Below are 18,408 nucleotides of genomic sequence, written 5' to 3'. Positions count from 1 at the left end.
GCATCGGGCTACAAACCAACAAGCCGGCAGCTTGGACCACCAGCTACTCTGTGGGGAAAAGATGAAGCCGTTCACTTCTATAAAGATTTACAGCTTTGGAAACCACATGGGCAGTTCTCTTTACTATAGGGTTTAAAAGGCGAAGAGTTTACTCAGCCAGTTTTGTTTGGTTATTCTGATGGAGCACTCCCAACCAAAACGTGATTGCATTCCTTTCAGAGCAGCGGTTCTCAAGCCGTGGTCACAACCCCTTTGGAGGTCCAATGACCAATTCATAACAGTAGCAAAATTACAGCTATAAAGTAGCAACAAAAGTAATTTTATGGTTGGGGGTCACCACAACATGAGGAACTGTATTAAAAGGCCGTGGCATGAGGAAGGTTGAGAACCACTGTTTTAGATACTCTCAAAGAGCATTTAGTGGCTAGGCCATAAAATGAGAATAATCAATATGTTTCCATACCAACTGATAGAGATTCAACTAGAAATATGTACAAGTACCAATCTTTGTGTTACTCTCATTGAGGTGGCCACCAGAAAGAACTGAACTACTTCATCAGGAGCCTAAAGGAATGCTTCAACTATGAATCTGAAAGACCCCATCCATATGCAGTGAGTCCCCCCCCCCCACCCCCCTTGGGTTTGGAAAACTCAATGGGACCTATTTTTTTGCTCTCAGCCGCTGAAACGTTCTTATTTAAGTCTCATTTCTATAAATGTTCTAAAATGGAAAGGCAAAATGAAACCCAAGATGAGAATCATTCAAGTTCCACACTGAGAGATCCAAAATGATATTTCAAACCCTTTCAACTGAAGACTTAATTACAGATTTGGAAAATGTTCATAAGGCATAAGTGGGCTACATACTAAGCTGATAACCAACAGAACTCACCAGTCCCCCACAGGCAAAAGATGCGCTGCCTATCTCCATAGAGATTTGCAGTCTCAGGAACCCGAAGCGGCAGTCCCACCCTGTCCTATAAGGGCACTAGGAGTTGCGAATCACCTCAGTGACAGTAAATGAGTAACATACATACTTTCTAAATGCGAGGATTTTGTCTTTTCAGATTCTAATGGACACACTATTAAAAAATTCTTAAAGGGAGACTTAATGGTTATACAAAGTGTCTGAAATGGGGAATGGAACATAATATATGCTCCAATGAGCAAATGCAGGCTTTTCTAGGCCTCTATTAACATTTTATTACTGTGAACATCTATGGAGTTCTGAGAGTTGAGTTCTTCCCACTTAGCGTGAGAACCCACTCTTAGTGGTCTAAGTGCTAGTCACTAGAGAAAACCATCGCAAGCATTTTCTTCTGAATTAGATTTTCAAATTTATTTTTAGGGTAGAATTTTAAAAATTCAAATTTAATCTAAGGAAGACGTTCACCACCACGACCACCCCACCCGCAATTTGCCCAACTAAACCCTTGAAATGTGTTAGCAAAAGTGAAGTGGGTATATTATTAAACTGCTTACCACTAGAGGGCAGCATCGCTTTATGTGCCAGGAATACATCCAGCCAGCTGCCTTCAAAATGACTTTCACAAGTATACTTACTTACCCCACCCCCAAATAAGTGCATTGATTAACTAATCTCACTGCCATCGAGTTGATCCATACTCACAGAGACCCTCTAGGGCAGGGTGGAACTTCCCCTAAGGGTTTCTCTTTACAGGAGGAGAAAACCTCATCATTTTTCTCCCTCTAAGCACCTGGTAGTTTTGAACTGCTGGTCTTGCGTTTAGCAGCCCTATAAGTAACCACAATACAACCAGGACTACTCACACTTAAAGTTATGAGCACACTGATATTAATTTGGGGGGATGACTGGCATCTGCTAGGCTAACAGTCATGATCATCTCTGACAATAACCTATGTGTGACACATGTACCTTGTTCAGACCTTCTCAATGTCTCCACCATTGTTGAGTTGTCCACTGGTTTAACTGACTACCTACATGTCTCTCTCCTCTCCCCTCTCCCCTCTCCCCTCTTCGCGCGCGCTCTCGCTCTCTCTCTCTCTCTCTCTCTCTCTCTCTCTCTCTCTCTCTCTCTCTCTCTCTCTCTCTCTCTCTCTCTCTCCTACCACCCGAACCAGCCCATTCATTGATCTAAAACATGCCCAAGCTCTTCTCTGAAATCTAACCAATGGTTCTCCACTGGTAAATCCTTACAATGTTTCATAATTTGATTCTAACATATTCGTACACTCCTTGCTGTCTCCATCTTATCAAGCACCCTTTTTATGTAGCTTATATGATGGACAAAAAGCCAAAATCTAGTCTCCACTCCTAAAACACACTACGGCAGTCATGCCTCTGGCTTTGCATGTGTTCCTTCTTGTGGGTAAAAATCAACTCACCGTCTCCCCAAAAAACAGTTCCACAGTCGTTATCGCTTTGAACTGCGCTCTAATCCCTTTCTCTTCCTCGCTAACCTCTTGAGAAGACATGTTGACTCAAGGTTACTGCACTAGAGACCATCAAAGTACCAATTTAGGACCTAAATTAATCAATTACAACTGTCTTAAAATTTTTTAAACACTATTCTAATTACTAGAGACTACTGACCAAAAAGGTAAACTATCTAGTCTCATAAGAAAGCTTCATTTATATTTTGAACTACTGTCTATAATTGGACGGGTCCCAGGGGTGACAGAATCCTCATAAACTGGGGCCAAATTAATTTTTCTAAACTCAGAAATATAGAATTCCTTGACTGAAAACCAGTTTGCTTCAGAATTCCTTACCTGGTTGCAGAGCCCTTTTAAGATTAGGCACTTAGCCTATCTCAGACCCTGTTAATGCAATCCTTGCCCTTGATGCCCACCTGAGTGCTCCTCAAGCACGCCCATCCCTTCCTTGCTCCACAAGATTACTCACCCTTTTGTCTCTGCCCAGCTCCCCTATGTCCCTGCAAATCTCACTTGACAATTAGTGAAAGGCACCCTTATTCATGAAGACTTCGCTACACTACTGTCAGCTGTAAGCACAGACTGCATTTTCTGAAGCCCAGTCTAAACCATGTTAGCCTTCTCCTATAATACTTTCTACATGCCTTTGAGTCTCAATCCTGGCTGCTCCTAAGGGGAAGCGTTTAGAAATAGTGGTAACCAGGGTTCCACAGAGCATCTAATTAGCATTCGTGTGTTTTAAAAACTCTCTGGATAATAAAAATGTGAAGCCAATGTTGGGAACTACTATGGAAGTCATTAATATGCTTGCTATTTTCCCTGATGAAATATAAGGGCCTTGGATTTCCTTCAGAATCACCAGAGCTCCGAACACATACCAGCCTGGCGAGTAAGTGTTGAAAGGGACATAGCTGAAACAGATGGTCAGACATGACCATAAGCCGTAAGACACAACACGCTCATAAACATTTAAATGCTGCGTGCCATTATTGGGCACAGGAAGGAGTCCCGGAAATCCAGTAGGTAAGTGCTCAGCTGCTACTGAAAAGTCAGGGGATGAACCACCATCCACTCCACAGGAGAAAGGTTGGGGTGTGGGCTTCCGCAAGGCCTCAGAAACCTACGGAGCAGTCCCGCCTGCCTGTCAAGGTTGATAGGAATCAGAATCAAGTCTGGGGCAAAAGGATGATTTGGGGTCTTGTGCATAGATCTCAAAATTCACTTTGATGATCTCTCAAGCTTTAAAAAAAATTTTTGTCAGGTAACTGCAATACTACTACACACAGCAAAAGGCTACATCAGCACATCAAATCCTTCATGACTAAGAACTAGCAGATCTGAAAAATAAAGTATTTTAATAGTAATTTGCCAAACGAGAAACGTTCAGACATTTAATTTACCTATATTGACTATAGAAACAAAAGGTAAGGTTAAAGCATCTAAATAAACTGAAAAGAATCAACAAAAAGTTAAATTATATTGAAATATCCTTTGTTGAAATGTTCTAACTAAACATTATTACCTAAATAAGTCAAGCTGTTGGGTTTAATTAAGACCTCACAGGATATTTTAACTTTAAGGTTCAAAGTTTAAAGATTATTATATCAGAGCAACTGTTTCTGGGGTTCATTTCTCCTCAGCGGCTCCAGAAAGTTTGTTCTCCACAAAAATTTGCAACTTTGTTCATATTTTTCTTCCTCTTGATTAAGATTCTTCTACTGAATCGTGGATCTAATGTTCAGAAATAGTCGCTGGGAGCTCGGTGGAACCGGAGTTAGGCACAGAGCTCTTCCGCAGGAGAAGGATGGGGGCCTCTACTCGATGTGCCAGAGGAGTTTGACTGCCTTACAAGACAGAACTGGCTCAACGGCAGTGAGTTTTATTGTTTTGTTTTCTTTTATTTTTGTGCCAGTTATTCTGATCTTGTGGCAAAGGATATATTTGTTCCTGGAAGCAATTAGGCAAATATTTGAATTTTTTGTTCTTATTTCTGACTTTCCCTCTTCCCCTACTGCCTGCTGTTCCAGACGAATAGGGGTCAATTGGCAGATCTTGCGAGGTCACTTGTGAGCCTTTACAACCCTGGGTATTAGGAACTAGAAGGTCCAACAGAAGCCCTGAAACTGAGACTAGGCCAATTACCTGGGACGCTCATGAAACCATGACCTAAAACCTCCAAACTAAGACTCCAAATCCCATGAAGTGCTTGGTGGTGGTTGGCTGTGCAGCCTCAGCAGCTTCGCTCTCGTGCTCTCTCATTCTCTCTCTCTCTCTCTCTCTCTGGTAAAAGCACAATAGATATTTGCTGACTGACTGAATTCACTTAATATTTTGTGCTGACTTCTCCACTCTCCTCGGTGCAGCAGATCTTCATGTTTCAATCTTAGGCCCTTTCACCTCACTCATGATACTCACGATCTAGGCCATCTCCATCCATCTCTACTGCTTTACAATCATTTTTATACTAATAACTTCCAAATTCACTACTTATATAACTGAGCTTAGTACATTACCTAGAATTTACCAATAATAAGCCATTTTTATGGTTTATTCTTTACAACGTACTCTCTACAGCTAGTTTTACCTGACATGAAAAGGAGGGGCACTGTCAAATTCCACTGTCAAAACTGATCATCGCTTGTTAATAAGAAATTATTGCACAAGGTTCTTCAGGTGGTATCTGGGTAAAGAGCATTACTGTAGAGAGTATATAAGGTTCACCTGTGGCCATGAGTAAACAATTTCAAACCTTTACTCTAATCTGAACAACTTTTGAAAGACTGACTCTAAATTGTCCTGAACAAATAGAAGCTTTTCAAACAGTTTTACAACCAAAATTAGGTGTTAACTAATAATTTGGGTTCACTGCTATTTCTACTAATAGGACTATTAAACTTTAGTAATACCTGAAATTAGGATTAACTATTTAGATGAGGATTTTAAAATTAGTATTACTTCATAGTTTATCATCATATGTATCACTATAAACCAGGTATACTTAATAGCAAAGATAATCAGTTAGTAAAGGGGGGAGGGGAAAGAGGGGAGAGGCAAGCTAGCATGAGTATTCAGAAAGAGAAAAAGAAAACAAGTCCAAAACCTACCTTTCTATTAAATATAGCAAACAAAGCCTCTGTGTTACACAATCAATGCACAAGCACAAGCAAGGTTGATGTAGCAGCTATTCAAGGAAAAAGTGCTCCCAAATCTGTCACTTGAAGCAAACAAAGCTGCAGCAGGCAAAAGAGCTCCTCAAGCAATGGTTCTGTGTTGTTCAGAGCTTATCTGAATGACATTAAATGCTTTTGAAAAAACCAATTACCATGACTGTGTTGAGAGGTTTGTTTTTTAAAATACGAATGGTTCTAAATCTCTGAAATTACAGAGGACGGAGCTATTTCTGCCTGCCTGCACTTAGAACTCACCACATGTTCAACACTTTCTGGCAGCTACACACACACACAAAAAGAAAAATACAAGGAAAAAAAAGAGAGAGAGATCATCAGAAAACGGCCAACATATTGAAATGATCACATTGTTTTTCATGCTTAACTTTTCCAAGCATGCTTATCATAATTTACATTCAGAAAAAAAATTGATTAAAAACTAATAAGGCATGCAGGATACTATGAAATAATTGTTTATTTTTAAGCTTACAGAAAAATGAACATATACCATACAGCAATAACTTTCATGCATAAACACTCCTAAAAATCAAAAGTTCAAAATAAAATATGCTGTTCATTCTAAATAAAAACAAGTGTATAAGGTCCTTTAAAAACCTGTCTTTATTACGGATTTATTCATTGAAGTAGCACTAGCATAAGTCTAATGATTAAACCTAAGTGACTAAACACTGTTTTGCATGCACTGACTCTTGAAAAAAAAATTCTGAAAGTAATTGTACATGACTGTTAAACTTTACGCATGCAGAGCTTTATAAAATTATTATTTAAATGAGCAAAATGAGTACGTACTTGGTTTCGTCCATCATTTCTACTTCTGTAGGAGCCGTGATGGGGGCATTTGAGCGCCCTGCAGTAGGGTCATCTGTGTTTAATTCCCCATTTGTAGAGCTTACAACCTGGAAAAAATATGGATATATGTATATATGTGTGTGTGTGTATGTACATTCATGTGTCACTTCAAATCCCTAATATATTCTGTGAAATAGGATGCTATATAATTTGAACCGTGTACAAACATGATATACAAGTAGACTCCAGATTACAGATGAGTTCCATTCATCTGTATCTTTTAAAGGCAAGTTTGTAAATAAGTTGGAAAAGTTAGGTACTGTTCACACCTACTATGTTAGCTTTTCTTAGCGTGTGCTACATAGTGTACCCTTCTATACAGAGTACACACTTAAAAAATTAAAGAAACTCTTCAGATACTCTAACGTACCTCGTTAACATAATAAATTGTAATAGTAGTAGTCTTGATGTACATTACAAAGTATTCCCTATTTGTTCATAAGAATCAATGTATATACCATGAATTTTTAATAGAACAGGCTTTACGACAGTTGGAACTGCAGGTATATTAGCAGTCAGATGTTGCCAAATGGAAATATATGGTACATGACAGTAAATGCACTAAGTAATAGTTTACACAAGGGTCAACATAAGTAAGTCTAAATTATTTAAATTAGAAAGTTAATATGAGGAACACACAGCAATTCATATGTAGCTGTCTACCACTGAATGTACAAGGGGTATTTACAAAGTTTGTGGAAAAATGGAATTTTCTGAAGGCCCCTTGCAGTAATAAGTACTGCGCTTTACTAAAGACCACGCCACCCAATTTGGGATTTTGTCAGACATTTCTTTTTTGACATCTCTGCCATCCGTCTTCTTCCTTCTGGTTTTTAAGATCAATTCTTACTAGTCTTTCTGCTGCTACTTGGACTCCTCCAAAATACATTCTCCAAATTCCTTAGAGCAGTGGTTCTCATCCTTCCTAATGCCATGACCCTTTAATAGTTTATTTGTGCTGACCCCCCCCCAACCATAACATTATTTGCGTTGCTACTTTATAACTGTAATTTTGCTACTGTTATGAATTGGGCAACCCTTGTGAAAAGGTCGTTCAACCCCCAATGGGGTCGTGACCCACAGGTTGAGAACCACTGCTTTAGAGAGTATATATCAGTGTTGATGTTTCTTTCTTTACTGTTTTTCTCAATATCCAGAACTACCTCCCATTAAAATCTAAGCTTCGCAACAGCAGCAACCTTGTCTACCTGGTACTCCACTACAGCTCTTTAATATATCTGGCACAAAATACATACTCAAAAAGCATGTGTTCAAATAAACACATGCTTGTGCAAATGATATCCAAAATCACGCAAGACCAAAACACGACCAAAATGCCATGGTTCCCCCCAGCGCCCACCTCCCTTGGCCCTGCAAGTTTGCCTGACTGTATTATTTGCTCCTCTCCCTGGATCACAAAACTTCTTAGGAGAAAATAGCGTTAACGCAATAGTTATTTTTCTTTTTAATTTCCATTGATTTTATTCCTTAACTGCTTGCAATTGGCCCTTTGCCTGTGCACCAGAAATCGGTTTAGAGCTCTCCTAAAAGTTATCAATGATTCCTACAACACATATAAAGTAGCCTTTTCAAAATTCTCATTTTCTTGTATATTTCTATATCATCATCTGACACCAGCTGATTGATTACATTCGGTTGCAACAGGACTACATTCAAAATCTCTCTCTACCACTTGTTTCCCAGCTATGGGAGCTAGGGAAAGATGCATTATCTTGTTAAACTTCAGTATTCTCAACAGGAAATGGGACAGTGAACCTACGTCATCAAGTTGCTATGACAATTAAATGCGGTAGGCTGGGATGTCTGCGTGTAACAATTGATGGTCATCATTCCTATCGGCAGTTGCATGTATCACCCTGGTTTTCACCATCACCACTGTGTAAAAGACTCCCTGGACCTAGACACTCAGCCACATCTTTAGTTAGCTAGAGAGTTCCCTTTGACACTTCAAACTCAGCATTCCCCAAATCAAATTGATCATCTTCCCGCTTCAATGCATTTATTTTCTTATGATTCCTATTTCGATCAAAAACATACCATCTACCAGATCCCCAGGTTTAAATTCTAAGAACCATCAATGACGGTTCCTTTCCTCATGCCCTAATCTCTTTATTATGGGTTAAAATGATCATTACACTATAGTTGGTAGTTCATTAAAAAAATTATAAACCAATAAATTTAAAATATCAAGACTCATATTTATAAAATTAACTCAAAAATTCCTTACTGAGGATCTGCAATGAACACTGTCCCGACCACTCAGGATACTTCAGTAAACATGACAAATAGCCCTCCCTTGGCTGGCCTCATATTCTATTGTAGAAAATAAGGCCCTCTCTTCTGCCTTAAAAAGAGTAATTTGAAATCAGCCAGTATATCGAAGTTAATTTGGAATTGTTTTCCCTATGCATTTCCCTACAGCCTATGTGGGCCCCATACTTAGAAATCAACTTTGCATTTGTACATATTGCCGAAAACACCGAAGATTTCTGTGGTGATCTTTAGAAGTGACCTAAGGAGGCAGCAGAGAAAAATACTCTCACATGTCAGCTCATCTTTCTGTTTCTGAGACCGAAACATTTCTCTTTCAGGTATGCTACTGAGCTCTTGTACATATCCCCCCTCTGTGGATATCACAATTACACTGAACATAGTTTGGGTCACCTTCAAAATGTCACAACTTCTACGCTGAATTGGAAAGAAGCTGCAAAGCAAAATTCTTGGTACTTTTTATTCTCCACTGTTTTTAACCAGCAGAATGCCTTGTACATAGTGAACCACTACATAATCCATGACGTAATTTCTATTACTCATCCTGCAATATTCAGCAGGTGTCCTCTTTTCCTTTCTGTTCAATCGTATGAGGATAGCTGGAGCCTACCTTAAGTTTTAAGCAGCTCTTCTATGATATCTCCTCTAACTTTAAGCAGTATGATTACAAAATTAAAAACTCAGAAATGCTAAACCAGATATTCTTCGAGAGCACTATGTACCCATTGTAATTATATAAGCTGACTTCAGTTCAGAAAGGAAGATTTTCTGAACTTGACTTATATTAACTCTATTTCAGTGAGATGCTTCTAATCCAACTTTTCCCGATTTAATAAAAACCAAGCCCTAGAAAGAAGCAACATCCTCCTTCAGCTAATTTCTTTTGGGATTTTCAGATTCCCTAACCCTTTGAGTAAGACCAATATCTCAGGGTTAGAATAGAATCAATACAGTCAGAGAGGCAAGAGATGGTGGTACTGCGGCTATTCTACTAAATACCGACAACGTGAGAGTGCATCATTGCACTGAAACCATTTCCATGATTGTGAATATGATTGAAGGCATTGGATTATACACTTGATAATGGTTAAAATGGTATATTTGGTGTTAAAATTATTTTTTTTAATTTAAAAAAGAATGGTCTGTTTTAGAAGGAACTTTGCAAAGCAAAAAACACCAGGTAATGCAACAAAACAAAATGATAAAATATTAATCATCTGTAATACTATATTGTGGAAACCTAAATAAATAAATCAAATATACATACAAAAATTATTTTCATGAGCCAAATCCTAAAAGAGTGATTTTAATTAGATGATATTTCTATAATTCCAACTTGAACTAGAACATGATTTTCTGGAATATTAATGTTTATCAGACTTACTTTTTAAAACAATTTTACTTATTTTTGGATTACAGGCTGATAAGCGTAAGCTATATTTTAAAATAATAGATGATTTGAGGTTTGACATTTTTTAAAAGCTTAGGCATTTTACAGTTTCGTTTCTTATTTTTCTTGTTCTTCTTCCTAAAGAAGTTTGATCTGATATTCCCACTTTGCTAGTACAACTCTTATTTTAAGAGGTAAAAAGTAAGGCAAGCAGACTACAGTTCTTTAGTGTATCAGAGGCTGAGGAGGAAGTGGGGCAGAGCCCTGAGGTTAATCATGATAGATAAGCAACTTAATTTAACAGATGATCCACCCCCAAAAAACAAAACACCTTACTGCATTCGAGTCGATGGCCAACAACTGACCCAATAGAAGAGGGCAGAACTGCCCCCAGTGAGTTCTGAGACTGTAAATCCTACGGGAGGAGAAGGCAGCTTTGTACCCCAGAGTCAGCGGTGGGATTCAGCAGTTCAGCAGAACCCATATCTAATATTTTGGTGAGTTCGATGACCAGATGTTAAAATGGCACTTGTAGCCAGGGTTCTCTCTAAAGTGAGGCGTGGGCAGCCACCCAAAGTAGAGACCACAAATTTACATTCCTTACTCTTCCTAAACCAGTGGTTCTCAACCTACCTAATGCCGCGACCCTTTAATATAGTTCCTCATGTTGTGGCGTACCCCAACCATAAAACTGTTTTCATTGCTACTTCATAACTAATTTTGATAGTTATGAATCATAGTGGAGATCTGACATGCAGGATGTATTTTCATTATTACAAATTGAACATAATTAAAGCATAATGATTAATCACAAAACAATATGTATTATATGTTGTGAAATATTTCTTTCTAATTACAAATAAATGACACTTCGTCTTGAAGCATGGAGTAACATGGGTGACAGTCTTCACCCTGGGTACTCGGAGTGGGCGTATTGGTATGTGGGCGGACCCTCCTGGAGACAGAGAGAGGATTGGTGTGTTGGTTCCTAAAACCATCGGAAATATGTGTTTTACGATGGTCTTAGGCGACCCCAGTGAAAGGGTTGTTCAAGGACCAAAAGAGTCACGACCCACAGGTTGAGAACTGCTGTTCTAAACATTCCTAAGAACCCACAGTAATGTTCATTCTGTCAATGGGTATAAAAAATTAGACAGAACTATGCTTGTAATATTTATTAATTTCATAAAATTTGTTATGCTTCTGATAAAATACTACATTTCCCCCCATTGTGTTTGTACTTCAGTAAGCAAACATAAAATGTACAAAGAAAAAATGCCAAACCTGAAGGTGACACCTGCCATGCGTTGCAGCTTTGTGTTACACCACAAATTCCCGTGAAACTTTATGAGTGAATTATGCAACTCCTGAATGTGCCCAAAGAGCTAAAGATATTTTCAGAACAACTGCTGTAAGATCAACAAAACAGAAAAGGGTTTTTCAAAGGTAAACATAATATGCTCAGAGAAGAGAAGTTGCCTGGTTCTAATATGTAGCAAACACAATGACTATTAGCGAGTTGGCGTATCTCTAAAGGAAGGGGATCTTGCTCCTACAGTGAAAAGATGGTTAAGGATAAGTCATATAGTCAATAATGTTGGATAAAAGATTATTGCAAGTAAGGATGCCGATCAAGAAGCAGTAAGGGAATATCATAAATAATAGTTTCATTTTGTGAGGTATTATTTAATTTCTCAAATGAGTTTAACTTTTTTTGAGGATAATCTAGTTTTGTGTACCTTTATTGTCCAGATTTAAGCACTAACCATATGAAAAACACAACAAAGCCCACATGGAAGAAGCACACCAGCCTGTGTGATCATGAGGTGTCAAAGGGATCAAATATCAGGCATCAAAGATCAAAAAATTATTATGAATGAGGGGGAGTGCAGATTGGGGACCCATAGCCCATCTGTAGGCAACTGGACATCCCCTTACAGAAGGGTCCTAGGGAAGAAACGAGCCAGTCAGAGTGCAGTGTAGCAATGATGAAACATACAACTTTCCTCTAACTCTTAATTGCTTCTTCCCCCCAACTATCATGATCCCAATTCTACCTTACAAATCTGGCTATAGCAGAGGATGTACACTGGTACAGATAGCAACTGGAAACACAGGGAATCCAGGACAGATGAAGCCGTTAGGACCAGTGGTGAGAGTGGTGATACCGGGAGGGTAGAGGGAAGGTGGGGGGCAGAAGGGGAATCGATTACAAGGATCTACATATAACCCCTGCCATGGGGGATGGACAACAGAAAAGTGGTGGAAGGGAGATGTCGGACAGTGTAATATATGACAAAGTAATAATAATCTATAAATTATCGAGTGTTCATGAGGAAGGGGGACTGGGGAGGGAGGGTAAAAATGAGGAGCTGATACCAAGGGCTAAAGTAGAAAGCAAATGTTTTGAGAATGATGATGGCAACAAATGTACAAATGTGCTTCACGCACAATGGATGGATGTACGCACTGTGATGAGTTGTTAGAGCCCCCAATAAAATGATTTTTTTCTCGGTCCCCATACTAGCTATATGGACAACTGCCCTCACCCCAGAAGAATTTACTTGAGAGGACGGCACTGAAGCTGCAGCTAGGGGAGAGGGACATGTCAGATCAGCACAAATGGGAGCAAATGAAGGGGGAGGAAGAGTGAGTGGAGCATATCCTGGCCCATCAGACCTGGAGGACGATATCCCCGCGCTGAACAGCCAATAGACAAAGTGGACAATATCGCTGATTCCACTATGAGACATACCATCCCGTAATGGCCCAGGGCCCTAAGGGGACAACACTGGAGACTCAGGGCTGGGACTGGCCCAGACTGACCCTGTGACACTGAGGCAAATCAGTAAAAGCGTGTGACACAGCAACCGTGGGAGCAGAACAAAGGACAGACTCTAAGGCCAAAGCATGATACCCCATTGGCCTGAATGAAGGACACACCTGGAGATCAAAAATCAGACCTTGATCTATTTACAGGTTTTTCTTTCTAAAATTTTTTTCTTTAAATTAATTTATTCTTCTATGGGTAATTGGTTTCCTTTTTTGTTGTCATAGCTGTGTTCTCACTCATCACCTATCTTGCAATGACTTGATTTTTGGTGCATATTATTATCTCTACAGATCTATCTAGATAAGATAGACTGGGTGAATAGTCTGGAGGAGAAAACAACGGACCAATGGTTCCTGGGGGACACGGGAGGGGGGGGAGGGGCAAGGAGGTGGTGCTCAGCAACGCAGGGTTTCAGAGGCCTAGTAGGGATTCAGCAAGGGCAAGGTCACCTAGAGAAATTACTGAAACCCAAATGAAGGCTGAGCATGATAGTGGGACAAGAGGAAAGTAAAAGGAAATAGAGGAAAGAACTAGGTGACAAAGGGTATTTATAGAGGTCCAAAGACTGGAATGTACATATGTAAATATATTTATATGAGTGTAGGGAAACAGATCTATGTGCAGATATTTATAGGTTTAGAACTAAGGCAGCAGTTGGACATTGGGCCTCCACTCAAGTACTTACTCAATGCAAGAACACTTTGTTCTACTAAACTGGCATTCCAGGATGCTCACCTTCCCAACACGATTGCTGAAGAAAAATGCATGCATAAGCAAATGTGGTTTAGAAAGCTGATGGTGCCCGGCTATCAAAAAATATAGCGTCTGGGGTCTTAAAGGCTTGAAGATAAACAAGAGGCCATCTAGCTGAGAAGCATCAAAGCCCATATGGAAGAAGCAAACCAACCTGTCTGACCACAAGGTGCAGAAGAGACCAGTTGTCAGATCAAAAAACTCAAAATCGTATCAATGGGTGCCCACCTTCCTGACACGATCAATGAAGACAAAGGTGTGCATAAGCAAATGTGGTAAAGAAAGCTGATGGTACCCGGCTATCAAAAGATATAGCTCGAAGATAAACAAGTGGCCATCTAGTTCAGAAGTAACAAAGCCCACATGGAAGAAGCACACCAGCCTGTGTGACCACAAGCTGTTGAAGGGATCAGGTAACAAGCACCAAGGAACAAAAAAATCTTATCATTGAAAATGTGGGTGAGTGCAGAGTGGAGACTCAAAGCCCAATGGTAGCCAACCGGACACCCGTTACTGAAGGGTTGTGGGGAAGAGATGAACCAGGCAGGGTGCAAGGTAGCAACAATGAAACATATAACTTTCCTCTAGTTCTTAAATATTTCTCCGCCCCCCCAACACACACTGTCATGATCTCAATTCTACCTTACAAATCTGGCTGGACCAAAGTATGTACATAGGTACAGAGAGCAACTGGAAACACAGGGAATCCAGGACAGATGACTCCTTCAGGACCAGTGGTAAGAGTGGCGATGCCTGGAGAGTGGAGAGAACGTGGGGTAGAAAGGGGAAACTGAAAGGGGGACAGCAGAGAAGAAGGTGGGGGGAGACATCGGACAGTGTAATATATGACAAAACAATGATAATTTAAGAATGATGAAGGGTTCATGAGGTAGGGGGGAGTGGGGAGGGAGGGGGAAAATGAGCAGCGGATATTAAGGGCTCAAGTAGAAAGCAATGTTTTGAGAATGATGATGGCAACAAATGTACATATGTTCCTGACACAATGGATGGATGTATGGATTGTGATAAAAATTGTATGAACCCCCAATAAAATGATTTTTAAAAATGATATTTTTTTAAAAGAATACACTGCCTATAGGTACATCATTTTTTATATTTAAAAGGGAAGCAAACCGATTGTTAAAGTACTTGAATTCCACCAGTGGTCAGAGTGGCTGGCAGTTTTGAACTGCTGGCCTTGTGGCTTGCAGCCCAACTATGCCAGTCAAGTCTAATTCCAATACTATTCATACTCATGGAATTTAAGTAAACACATTCAAAGATAATAAGAGTTTTGTACAATGATGTTAAAACAGCAGTAGATATATTTTCTAAATATAATGAATTAAAAAGGCTATAACTATCATCTAACTTCTTTTGAGTTTTTTTAAGTATGACTAGAAAGCAGTTAAGTTGAGGCTAAACATATTAAGTGATCATCTATCCGGTAAACATTTGAAAAATGTTTTAGGCTGTTTTATATATACACGCGACCTATCCTAAAAGGTATCTAACAAGAAAGACTACGACCAAATGAGGGATAGCTAAACAAATAATTGCCAAAGCATATTCTGGACTCATGCTGGGGTACACGTTTACCATAGGAAACCAACTTTCTTACATAGTCTAAAGGACTATACCTCGATGGTTCATAGTCTTGACACTAAATTCTTCACTTGCAATAACATAATAAAGACTTGACTGGCATAGTTGGGCCGCACACAAGGCCAGCAGTTCAAAACTACCAGCCACGCTGAGCACTGGTGGAAGTCCAGTAATTTAACAGTCGTTTGCTTCCCTGGTGCCCATTTTAAGTATAAGAAATGATGTGCCCATAGGTAGTTTATTCTTTTTTTTTTTAAGGCAGAGTCTATTCTCATTGACTTTCAACAAAGATAAACTGAGATTTTTTTTAATTCAACTTTTACTTCAGAGTGACTTATGAAAGAGCTATAGTCTTTCAAGCATCGCAATATTTGACAATGTTGTTGTAAATGGCACTGTAAAATAATATCAGCAAAAATTCCCAATACTGATTTACTACCATGACAGCTAGACAAAGAAACTTCCTAAATTCAAAGAGATGAGTCTTATAATTATTTAAATAAAGGTATGTAACTACACTCCACCTACAACCTCTCTTTTGCCTATTTCAATACTCTGAGCAACAGATAAGACTGAAAATCATTAAGTTTTGTTCTTCCTTAGCAGTTCTACATTTTCAAAGGTTTGATGGATTTATCCAATCTTCTGTTGGAATCACCCGTGTTTGTATTTCTGCACCTACCGATATGATTAAAGTGGTATTATCCCTTGTTATATTTATATAGTAGATAGTGTCACCAATAAGCCTTACCCTTGCATACCTTGTAAGAAGTCCATTTAGATCGGATGTATTAGTCTTTAGATATGGTGTTGGCTACTATTGCCTAAGATTTTATTTTGGCTGTGGTATTACGGTTATACTTTATCATACAAGTAACTCACTGTTTGTCTATTCTGTTCTATGTTCTGGAAAGTTTGAGTAGAATTTGTGTCACCTTTTCACTGAACATTTCATAGAACTCACCAGGGAAGATATCTAGGCCATGACTATATTTGTTAGTGTATTTTTTAGAATCTGTTGAGTTTATTCTTTTGTAATAGGTTGGCTCGTTTTTTCTACATCAGCTTATGTTTCTAAATATTATTTTTAGAAATCAGTCATTATATTCCAGGTTTCTAAATGTGTTAGAAAACAGTTCTTCATAATATTGTTATCATTTTATTCTCATTTATTCTGCTGTAATATTACTAATTTTATTTCTTATTAATGTATTTTTAAAGGATTTTTAAAGAACCAATTTCTAGTCTTGATTCTTTTTTTTATTTCATTTTTCAGTTTCATTTGCTTCTACTTGAAACTTTATTATTTCTTCCTTCTGGTCACTGTGGGTGAGATGGAATCACCTGTATTTGCATTTCTGCACTTCTCGCCGTAATTCCATATTTTATATATGCCTGCAGCTATAATGGAGGAAGTTATCAGCTACACTAATTGGCAGGGTAATGGTGGGGTTAAATCCTGACCTTAGACTTAACCAAGAGTCTGAAGCAAGTCGCACCCTTTGTTTCCTTGGGGCTATCTTTAAGACTACTAGAGGGTACCACCGACTAGGGGGTAGGATGTAAGGCACCATCCTGTATTTTCCTTGGATGTGTGACTGGCTAAAAGAGAATACACTACATCTCCATCAAAGCAATTCATTAGTGTGTAAGAGCCATCTGGGGCACAGAAAGAAAACCCAGGACTACTGGCAAAGAACATTCCAGCTCTCTTTCTGATGTGGTGGAGGCCAAGCCTAGAGACATCAGAGACCGTGGCCTGGAGGTACGACAGCCACTGGAGTGAGAGGAGGAATGCCAAAGCTACAGAACAGTGACCTACAGTGACGGGCTAGCTTCCTGACCAACTCAGGCAAAGACCCAGAGACCAAACCAAATGGATGAGAGGCTGAGGGACCAGGAGAGGTGTTACTGTGGACCAACGATTTTACCCTTACTGTTTGCTGATCCTGACTTGTGGTAACCTATTAACTTCCCTAATAAGCTGCCTTCATTGTGCGCACTGTCTGTGAGTTCTATGTGGCCATTGTAATGAATTATCAAACTCAGCATAGACGTTCAGTGCTGTGGGACGAATGGTTGGGGTAAGAAGGATAAGTGTGGAAGCAGGCATGACCCCAGACTCTTGGTGACAAGGAAGCCAGAGGAGTCATGCATGGTCCCATGCCACTTCTTGCAGTAGGCTTTGCTTGCTGCTCTTCTTCTAGTTGTTTCAGTTGTTAGACTAAGGTGCTGATTTTATTTTTATTTTTAAATTAACATGAATTGACCTCTGAGTATTTATTTTTCTATATTCCAAAGGTTTCTGGAATATTATGTTCTCATTCTTCTTTCATTGAAGAACATTTTTTATTTTTATTTTTATCTCTTCTATCACTCAATAACTTTTAAGTAGGGTGCTATTCAGATTCCAGGTAATTATTTTTCCCTTGTTATTTCTGCTATTGGCTTCTAACTTTATAATCTTGTCATATGAGAAGATGCTATTTCAATGTTTTTAAATTTTATAGAGGTTTTCTTTGTGGCTTAACATATAGTCTATTCTAGGAAATGATCCATTTGTGCCAGACAAGAATGTGCTGTTGAGTGATGCATTCTATAGATTTCTACAAGGTCATGTTGGTTGGTTGTACTGTTTAGACCAGCGTTTCTCAATCAGTGGGCTGCAACCCTGTGGGGATCGAATGACCCTTTCACAGGGGTCATTGATTCGTAACAGTGGCAAAACTACAGTTAGGAAGTAGCAGCGAAAAGTTTTATGGTTGGGTGGTCCCCACAGCATGAGGAGCTGTATAAAAGGGTAGCAGCATTAGGTAGGTTGAGAACCACTGGTTTAGACTTTCTGTATCTTAGTTGAGTTCTTTCTATTTATTTCGGTCCTTCACTAAAATGGGAGTGTTAAGTCTTTGAAAATGGGAGTGTTAAATTCTTTGAAATAAAAGAATCAAAGCTTTTGGATGACAGCAAAAGCAATATTCAAGGGAAATGTATAGCCATAAATGAACATATGAAAAAAGAAGAGAGAACCAAAATCAACATCTTCACCGAGATCTTAAACAAGAACATGAGCAGCAAAATAA

The 18,408-nt window shown here is 39.1% G+C and overlaps 1 protein-coding gene across 9 annotated transcripts in view; it reads right to left on the bottom strand.

Moving 5' to 3' along the window:
* Positions 1-18,408, bottom strand: part of CSNK1G3 (casein kinase 1 gamma 3) — a 148,477-nt gene that overhangs the window by 4,102 nt on the left and 125,967 nt on the right. For 5 of the 9 annotated variants that reach the window (XM_075541454.1, XM_075541452.1, XM_075541458.1 and 2 more), the window contains 2 exons: positions 6,396-6,502; positions 5,844-5,867 (listed from right to left, as the gene is read on the bottom strand). In XM_075541454.1, coding sequence (XP_075397569.1) covers positions 5,844-5,867; positions 6,396-6,502 — 131 coding nt within the window. The remainder of the gene's footprint in view (positions 1-5,843; positions 5,868-6,395; positions 6,503-18,408) is intronic. The other 4 variants (XM_075541456.1, XM_075541455.1, XM_075541459.1 and 1 more) reach the window with 1 other exon arrangement.

This window comes from Tenrec ecaudatus, chromosome 2 (assembly GCF_050624435.1).
Source record: "Tenrec ecaudatus isolate mTenEca1 chromosome 2, mTenEca1.hap1, whole genome shotgun sequence".
In the NCBI taxonomy this organism is placed as follows: Eukaryota; Metazoa; Chordata; class Mammalia; order Afrosoricida; family Tenrecidae; genus Tenrec; species Tenrec ecaudatus.
The sequence above is the reverse complement of the archived record's forward strand: the minus strand, read 5'-3'. Positions and strand labels throughout refer to the sequence as shown.